Source organism: Scyliorhinus canicula, chromosome 13 (genome assembly GCF_902713615.1).
Source record: "Scyliorhinus canicula chromosome 13, sScyCan1.1, whole genome shotgun sequence".
In the NCBI taxonomy this organism is placed as follows: Eukaryota; Metazoa; Chordata; class Chondrichthyes; order Carcharhiniformes; family Scyliorhinidae; genus Scyliorhinus; species Scyliorhinus canicula.
This window is the reverse complement of record NC_052158.1, coordinates 31,483,611-31,493,665: the sequence shown is the minus strand read 5'-3', so window position 1 is coordinate 31,493,665 and position 10,055 is coordinate 31,483,611. Positions and strand designations below refer to the sequence as shown.

The 10,055-nt window shown below is 42.8% G+C and overlaps 1 protein-coding gene across 1 annotated transcript; it reads right to left on the bottom strand.

Annotated features, from left to right (window-relative positions):
• Positions 1–1,643: 1,643 nt before the first annotated feature.
• LOC119976157 (muscarinic acetylcholine receptor M2-like) lies at positions 1,644–3,011 on the bottom strand. The gene has a single exon (XM_038816375.1). It carries the CDS (start codon positions 3,009–3,011, stop codon positions 1,644–1,646), a length of 1,368 nt encoding a protein of 455 aa, XP_038672303.1.
• Between the last annotated feature and the right edge of the window lie 7,044 nt (positions 3,012–10,055).

The window sequence follows — 10,055 nt, the reverse complement described above, 5'->3', positions numbered from 1 at the left end:
GTATTCAAGATATTAACAGGAAAAGACAGCATAGATAAAGCCAAACTGTTTCCATTGGTTAGAGATTCTAGAGCTCGGGGACATGGTCTAAATATACGGGTAGATCATTCAGGAGAAATGTCAGGAAGCACGCCCACACACAAATTGTGGTTGAGATTGGGAACTGGCTTCTACCAACATCAATTGATGTTAGATCCGTTGTCAATTTTAAAATCTGAGATTTTCATTTGTCAAGTAATATATTAAGGGATTTGGCCAAAGACAGGTATATGGAGTTAGAACACAGATCAGCCATGATTTCATTGAATGGAGGAGCAGGTTCGAGGCGCGGAATGGCCAGATTATGTTCCTATGGTCCTCCGTTACTACGGCCTTTCTCTCTAACACAATTTCCCCCACAACATCGACCTGAAACGTAATATGGCCGAATTGATGTGATTCCCTGTGCTCGTCACTTCCAGTCCCACAGGTCCCGAAGTCCTAACATCAGTGAAGTAACTAATAATTCGTATGTTTACTTGAGTTTTCTGACCCTCGCCTGTTCCAATGAGCAGAGGGAACACGTTTCTAAGCAAAACAAAATTTAAAAAACTGTTTATTACAACAAGAGAAGAGATACACATGTAATGGCAAAGTTAGAACAACGATCTTATCATTTAATTATGTCCTTAATTCCGTCCCACCCTCCAATCTGACAGACACAAGACAGGCACGTCGTGGTGGGGTGAGGGGGGGGGGGGGGTGGGTTCAAATAATATTGTCTGAACTGGGGATGAGAGATGGATAATTGCTGATAAGTGTGGAGACGTTAGAGTTGGCGTTATTCCAAGGATTCAACGTGTGGAATCATCAGTTCGTTTGGGTCTTCTGATGGTTTTCTGCAATTGGACCATGCACGCAGCAGAATTTCGTCAGGTGAGTCACTTTCGTTTGAAAGACTGGCTCTCAGATCTACTGAGATTATATCAGAATTCTCCACTTGAGGGTTTCATTAGGTTTTTAAACAAACACTTCTTCCTACAGGTGGTGCTGGACTCTATCCTCCCGCAGACTGATCTAACAGGAGAGAGAAAGGTCTTTACACACAGGCCATGAGTTGAGATAAATGAGATTCAGTTCCCCAGCATTTCAATCAAAAGTGGGACATTCACCGGTGGGTCTCGAGAGAATTTGATCCATCAGCTTTAACTGACAGAAAGAGTGTTTAAAATAGGCAGACTTCCAAACAAATATATAAACTTGCACGGAACTGGCGATTAATTGCAGTATTCAAGTCAGGGGTGAAACCATCAGGAGGCTGCATGGTAGCAGAATAGGGATCACTGTTTCTTCACAGCGCCAGGTTCACAGGTTCAATTCCCGGCTTGGGTCACTGTCTGTGCAGTGGCCATGTCTGTGTACATTCTCCCCGTATTTGCGCGGGTTTTCTGCGGGTGCTCCGGTTTCATCTCACAAGTCCCGAAATACGTGCTTGTTAGGTGAGTTGGCCATACGGAATTCTCCCACAGTGTACCTGAACAGGCAACAGAGTGTGGCGACTTATACAGTGAAAATATTAGTTACTTGCATGTTAGATATACATTCTGAAAATTATCATCAGCAGGATGGACAATGTGTTCATTAAAGTTTGCATGTGACGCTGTTTATCTTGTTGTACCAATGTTCTTGTATTGACACATGAGAAGACGCTTAAATGTTTTCTTGAATGTAGGATTACACAACGCATAACAGGCTGGGTTTACGGTACTGTTGATATAACAGAGCCAGTATCCAATAGTCCAGACTGTGTAGGGAACGCAACTTGAACAAACGGTGTAAATGAGGACCATGACAAAGTATGGGCTCAAGGTGATTATAAAAGCCAGGAGAATAGCCAGGACGGTTCTAGTTACCTTCTTCTCCCGGGATGCGGCTCCCTTCCTCTTATCAGCAGCTGTTGTGATCATTGTAGATATCTTATTGTCTACTTTGCTCTCTCTGTCATTTCCAATTTTGCTGCTGGCATCTGGAGCTATTTTCGCTGTGGTGACACAATGGTCATATTTTCCAAATTTGCTAGCTGTATTTACGCAATTGAGTTTGGGGTTGTCCATACTGAAAGGGATTGATGGGCCAACACTAGGAAAATTTGATCCACTGAAGAGACGGTTCTCCTCTGCTTGGCCATGATTATCAACTATTATACGTCCAGTTATTTTGCCAGCTTGCAGTTTGACTTGTGTCAATACTGCAGGAGCATCTGAAAATTTGTGAGTATTCTGCCCCGTTAGGTTGCCCGTCACGAGAGATGGTGAAATTGTGCCTTTATTTGATTCAGACTCTTTTCTATTCTCTTTCATTCGACTCTTGCTGGCACGAGATATTTGCACGGACAGGATAATCATGATGAAAACGTAGAGATAGAAGGTGGCAACAGCAGTGCCAAATGTGATAGCTGGATTTGAGAGGAACTGCACATAACACTCACCTTCACTGACAGTTCTCTCCCCTACGATGAACTGCCAGAAGAGAATGGCAGGAGCCCAGATGATAAAGGGTACAAGCCAAATACCTGCGATCATCCTCCCCGCAATTTTCGTTGTTCTCATCACCGGGTAGCTGAGGGGCTTTGTCACGCAGAAGTAACGGTCAAAGCTGATGATCAGTAGGTTCGTGGAAGATACATTGCTGACAACATAATCTAGAGCAAGCCACAAGTCACATACCACTGGGCCCAACGGCCAGGCGCCTATTACAATGTAAGTGGTGTATAGATTCATAGAGAATACACCAATAATCAAATCAGCACAAGCCAAGCTCAAAAGAAAGTAATTGTTAATAGTTTGTAAATGTTTGTTTACTTTGATTGAAACGATTACCAAAATGTTTCCAACGATGGTCACCAAACTTAAAGCAACTGTCACAATGACAATGAAGACCATTTCGACCGAATTGTAAGGCCTCCCTCTTTCGCTGTCAAACAAGCCTATTGGATTGCTGAGAGATTCATTTGCCTCTGTTGAGTTTGCCATCATTCACCCGTAATATATGGTTAACTTTGCCGTGGCACAGATAAAGAGATGAAAAGAAAAATGATTAGGAAACAAATTAATTATGCATTGAAGTTAAAATAAATCTGGTAATTCATTAAAGTTCTACCAACAAGAAGATATAAAAGCTAACTGCGCTGACAGACGTCAATATCTTGGACAAGAGGGATTCGGCTTTAATAGAAATCGTCTCATAGATCGAGTGTGGCATAAGGAACCATGAATTGATGCTGAATTACTTGCGACAAACTGAATAAAGATGATGATGAATGACATTGCAAACACATCTCGCAGGGTTTTCGAGTCATTGACTCAGTGTGACGCAAGGACGAAATAGATTTTTGTGATTCATCTCTAGGAGGGTGGCACCAACTGAGCTTGAGTCATTTCATGTCGATGTCATGCACTTAATAATGATAATCTTTATTGTCACAAGTCGGCTTACATTTACACTGCAATGAATTTACTGTGAAAACCCCCAGTCGCCAGTCGCCACATTCCAGCGCCTGTTCAGGTACACTGAGGGAGAATTCAGAATGTCCAAACCACTTAACAGCACGTCTTTCGGGAGTTATGGGAGGAAACCTGCGCGCCTGGAGGAAACCTACGTAGACACGGGGGAACATGCAGACTCTGCATAGTGACCCAAGGCGGGAATCGAACCTGGGACCCTGGAACTGTGAAGTAACAGTGCTATCGTGCTACCCAGAATTGTAATATTAGTAGAATGTAATATTAATAGAGGTTCCCACCAATTTTAATTCTGTAATTTCTACAGTGATGATGCTTGCATCTTTCATGAGAACTGTGCTGAATACAAACCTGAGGATATTTTTGGAATCTGATATTTGAATGCAACAGTTGGAATACATCACAATGTTTTAAAATGACAATAATCTTCAACGAAGCTGGTGACATAAAGGTGCTCCATGCCATGTGACGCATGCAGTATTTTAGATACATTCGATTATTAACATTTGGAAATTTGGAATTTAAAAACTCGGGGTTCGAGTGTGCTTGACTGCAATAGTCATGTTTTTCTTTAGGTAATCTTGTTTTTCAAGACCCGAAATATTTTGTAAACCAGAGGTGAAATTGAATTGTGTGATATGTTTTCAGCCTGGGCGAATTAGCATGTTGTTTGGCTGGGAGGTGTCGCTGAGGAATTAATGTGTTTTCAGCCTGGAGATTTATTATTTTTCAGCTTGGGAAGAGTATGTCATTGGTAGGTGGAGTATAAGTAATCAGACATTTTGAGAAAGGTATTTGAGTTGACGTCTTATCTGGTAAACACTGATTTCAGAAGTTAGGTAGTTTTCTCTCTGAGGAGGATTGTTTTATTTTAAAAGTGCAGTTGTATTGAAGGCAGTGCAGCCTTGTCTGAGGACAAGGGGAAGGTGAAACAAGCCAGTTGAAACAACGTTTTGAAGATATCCAGCCAGCGTCTGCAAGGGTTCTAACAGAAGCCAAATCTGTTCTGAAAGGCAAGTACGAAACTGTGCCATAGGGATGTGGGACGGATTAACAGCTGCATGTTTATCCTTTCTCCTTCTTTACTTGGGAATAGATACAGTAATTACAGTATTGTATTTACTATATTTACTAGTATTCTTTAGGGGTAATCTTAAGCAATTCTTGGGTACGATGTTAAAAAGTATAATTCTTTATCAATAATAAAGTTTGTTATGAAATAAATAAGTCTCTATTTATTTGTGCAAACACGCCTGAAGCGAAGTATTCTTTCCTCACTGGCTGACAAAATAAAAAAACATACTGGGGTTTCGATCCCGTGTCCTTGCCACTGTTGGGATCTGGTCAGGGATCATACTTTTTTATGTATTGCTGAATTTTAAAATCTGGATCTAAATAGTTCATTCATGCATTTTATTTGTACTGTTAAATAAACAATATTGATTAAACCTGTATATATTAACCAATGGTTGCCCAATTCGAGGAAGAGAATTCCACAAGATGCAAAAGATGTGAAAGGAATTGTAGATAGTGGAGGCAGGCGCAAGAGAGTGGCAGACGGAATGAGAGAAAAAAACAAGAAAAAATTAGTGAAAGGAAAGGAAACAGAGAGAAAACAGGGATCAGGAGAGTGTGATATCGACCAAAAGGGGAAACTAGATGCTATAAGTCAAGGCAGAGACTCATTACATGGTGAAATATATTACTGAATGAGCATTCGTAATATGCTTGCTGATTAAGACACATCTGGAGGACCGATAGAGCCATTGCTTCAATATGTGCCAATGTTTTTTGAATTAACTGCATGTAGGAAAATAAACTGAAAAATACAATTAACAGAAGTGCTGCGAGACATCTGCTTCATGTTTAATTGAATATGACCATCAAAGGAGTTGGTAATATCGACAATGCTTTCACTTTATGTTGATCTTCACGAACTAAAATACTCACTAAGCAGCATAATATAATTCATGTGGCTCAAAAGCTTTGCAAGCAACCTCCACAGGGGCTGTAATTTAGGAAGCGATAAGACTGGTCTTCCCACGATCTCGACGAAAGAAAGAGTGACGGGAATCGGATTGGACCATCTAACAGTTGAATATACATCTCCCTGTACAGTTCGGAGCCTTCAGGACCTGCTGACAATAGTTGGCAATTCTCAGGCTTCCACAAGCAGGTCAGACATTTTAATTGCAAGGATGATTTATTTCCTCTTTGTTTCCAGGGGGCAGCAGGGTAGCATGGTGGTTAGCATAAATGCTTCACAGCTCCAGGGTCCCAGGTTCGATTCCCGGCTGGGTCACTGTCTGTGTGGAGTCTGCACGTCCTCCCCCTGTGTGCGTGGGTTTCCTCCGGGTGCTCCGGTTTCCTCCCACAGTCCAAAGATGTGCGGGTTAGGTGGATTGGCCATGCTAAATTGCCCGTAGTGTCCTAATAAAAATGTACGGTTTAGGGGGGGGGGGGTTGTTGGGTTACGGGTATAGGGTGGATATGTGGGTTTGAGTAGGGTGATCATGGCTCGGCACAACATTGAGGGCCGAAGGGCCTGTTCTGTGCTGTACTGTTCTATGTTCTATCTTTGCAGTCCACTTACTTTCTACGATCTTAAGTCTTGGTAGTGTGTGCGATCATTGGGACCATAGAGTCAGGGAAGTCATCTCCTCCCAGGTTAGATAAGCGGCATATCTGTAATTGGCTCCATAATCAAACCCCGCTCCTATTTAGCAACGTTCCACGCTGGGAGTAGAGCCTTTCTCAATTTGCAGATGCTAAATTGTATAAGTCGTATTAATTTCATTTCTTGAAACGTGCTTTGTCACCTTCATCTCATTATTTGCAGTTCCCCAACTGTGTTCATTCAGTGTTCAGAATATCCATGTCAGGCTATCTTATACGTATGTCCCCTGCGCGCCCGACAGTCCCTACCCAAATCACCACCATTTTCATTGCTGGAGCTGCTGGCCAACGGTTGCCTAACAAAATAGCCTAGGACTAGCATGTTGGGGTATCGAAGATGTGCAAATGTTAGACATATTATCACATAATATTACGTGGAATCACCGAATCACACAGTGCGGAGGAGGTCCACCGATCATTTGAGTCTGTACGGACACGTGAAAAACACCTGACATACCCACCTAATCACATTTGCCAACACTTGGCTCACATCCTTGAACATTCAGACGTGCCAAGCGATCATCCGTGTAATTTTAAAGGATGTGAGAGAACCCTGCTCTATCACTCTCCCAGACCGTGACCACCCTCTGGGCATATAGTGTTTTCCATACATCCCCCTTCAACCTCCTTCACATGACCTTGATGGCAGCAAAACTAAATAATTGATCACTAATGGCAGGAAATAATGTATCGTTCACACCCACGCCTGTATCAATGATGCCGAGGTGGAGATGATTGACAGTTTCAATTACCTAGTTGTGCACATCACCAATAATTTGTCTTGGGCCACCACGTGGATGCGACAGCCAAGAAAGTACAGCAGAGCACATAGTTCCTCAGGAAACTAAAGAAAATCGGTATGTCCACAATGACTCTGAACAATTATTACAGATGCACCAGAGAAAGCACCATATTTGGATGCGGCACGATGGTGCAGTGGTTAGCAATGTTGCCTCAGGGCGCTGAGGACCACAGTTGGATCCCAGCCGGGGACCACCGGATCACTATCCGTGTGCATTTTGGATATTCTCCCCGTATCTGCGTGGGGCATACCCCCACAACCCAAAAAGATGCAGAGGGTAGTTCTACCGTCTCTTGTTGGGCATGAAAGAAGACTTTTATATAAAACATTAATATCGATCCTGTTGTTTATTCCCACTCGTATGATCTGCCGTCTATTCCCGTCATTTGTTGCTTATTCTTTTTCCGCCCTTCTCAGTGCTCCTCTCCCACTCTGCTATAGAGACCACTTGCTGACAGATGACCATCAGAAGTCGGTTATTCAACACCTCAAGCTTATTAGAGCACGACTGAACTGTGCCTCTATATCATTTTCTTGCTTTCCGCGCCCACCATAGTCGTTGATACTTTTACCTACTGAAATATGTCGCAATCTCAGTCTTGACAATTGCAATTCATTCAGCTTCCATTTCCATTTCGTGAGAGGTTTCAGCAGCATAGAGGGTGAGGCAATGTGTTACATAAAATTCTTCAATTGTAGTGCCCGGGTTAATGTCCAGACAAGGCGGGAAGTTCGAATTTAATTGTTCGCTCCATCTGCCACCTTACTTCATTTCGGGTGAACAAGGATGATTGGACGGGTACCTTGAAGTAATAATTGGAAAGGTTATATCATTTCATAAGCAATTTTCTGCCGTATTTATAAAAAAAACCAGGGCACACCGCATTATATTGCATTATATTGACGGTATCGAGGAAGACTGTCAGAGAATACAGCAACATATAGATAGATTGGAGAGTTGGGCAGATAAATGGCAGATGGAGTTCAATCCAGGCAAATGCGAGGTGATGCATTTTGGAAGATCTAATTCAAGAGCGAACGATATGGTAAATGGAAGATTCCTGGAGAAAATTGATGTACAGAGAGATCTGGGAGTTCAGGTCCATTGAACCCTGAAGGTGGCAACGCAGGTCGATAGAGTGGTCAAGAAGGCATACAGCATGCTTGCCTTCATCGGACTGGGTATTGAGTACAAAAGTCGGCATGTCATATTACAATTGTATTGGACTTTGGTTAGGCCACATTTGGAATAGTGCGTGCAGTTCTGGTCGCCACATTACCAGAAGGATGTGGATGCTTTAGAGAGGGTAAAGACGAGGTTCACCAGGATGTTGCCTTGTATGGATGTTGTTAGCTATGAAGAAAGGTTGAGTAGATTAGGATTGTTTTTGTTGGAAAGACGGAGGTTGAGGACCTGATTGAGGTCTACAAAATTCTGAAAGGTTGGACAGGGTGGATAGTAACAAGCTTTTTCGAAGAGTGGGGGTGTCAATTACAAGGGGTCGCGATTTCAAGTTGAGAGAGGGAAAGTTTAAGGGAGATGTGCGTGGAACGGTGTTTACGCAGAGGGTTTTGGGTGCCTGGAATGCTTTGCCAGCGGAGGTGGTAGAGGCGGGCACGATAGCATCATTTAAGATGCATCCGGACAGATATGTCAACGGGCGGGGAACAGAGGGAAGTAGGTCTTTGGAATATAGGCGACAGGTTTAGTTAAAGGATCTGGATCAGCGCAGGCTGGGAGGACCAAACGGCCAGTTCCTGTGCTGAAATTTTCTTTGTTCGTTGTTCTTTGGACCGTGCACGCAGGATTGAACACGAGCAACCAGGTAGGAATAATTTGACCAGAGATATTACACATCTTTGAAATGTGGTCTTCAGGTGCCTTTGGCGGAATTAGTTTACCTATTTCGCTCTTTCCATTCAAGATAAATCACATCCGGTTCCGCCCAGTTTAAACATTGCATCCAAAGTGGCTTCCATTTAAAAACGAGTGGCCCTGGTTTGGTGGTAGGAAAAACCTTTGGAAAAAATGGAATTTGCTCAAAGCGTTAAATCAGGGTTGATACCGGAGTGCCAACTTCAAAGTTAATCGCAAATACTCTTACTGTCCCCAAGGGGCCATCTCTATTATTGTGGGATGATCTATTACGGCAGGATACTTAAAATAAAAGCAAATTTTTATTTGGTGTTTGATGTTTTAGCGCCTATCCCATGAAGAGCTCTCCATGAATCGTTTTCCATCGATAAAAACTAAATCGCCGTGAAGAGGATTCGTTGCATTTTTACTTCCTGGATTGGTTTCTGTGAGAACGCCTCAGCGCGATTGGTTGCCGCCAATGTTCGATGACACCTAGAGATTCCATTCCCTTTGTGCCAAATTCAAAATGGAAACAGCAAAAACAGGAATCCACGTCACAATGGTCAATTCTTTTTTTTCAGCTTCTTTCAGCAAGGTCATTCTTTGCCTGCGGGATATTAGAACACACCAGTCCTCTGAATATAGAGAGATAATGCGTGTTTGGGGACAGCTAGGGCCATGCAATCCACTGGTGAGCATTCCTCCTTTTGCTGGGTCCAGAGGACTGACGTTTGAAACATTACAAAGTTTGCGTTTGTGAGCATTCCTTTGGTTCGATCACAAAAACCGCTGAGGATCCCTGGGAGAGACGTGGGCCGATTCTTGCACTCGGCTACGAAATTTGCCTGGTGCCTATGTTCAGAAGGCTGACTGGGACACAAGGTGAACAGCCAGATCCAGTATTTGAATGGAGATTTTCCAAAGCTACTTTGGAAATCGAGCATTGCTCCCAGAAATTACCCGCGCGTCACGCCAATAAAATGGGTGCAATAAAATGGACTTCCACCTAAAATGCATTCCATAATTTTCTCTAGCGGCTTATTTAAAGGACCATTCATCGTTCTTATTTTGAAAGCCTCACTCTGTAACTTAAAATAAAATAATGTTCCTGTTTCCCAAAGCTGTTTTAAACGTCCTCCTTCCGGTTTGCTTGAAGAAAGCAATTCAGTCTGCATCCACATCATGGCCTCCAGGTGATAAAGGCGAATTTGAAATCAGT

What these genes read in the sequence shown, in the direction of transcription:
- LOC119976157 (XM_038816375.1), bottom strand. Translation starts at nt 3,011, where the DNA reads ATGGCAAACTCAACAGAGGCAAATGAATCTCTCAGCAATCCAATAGGC.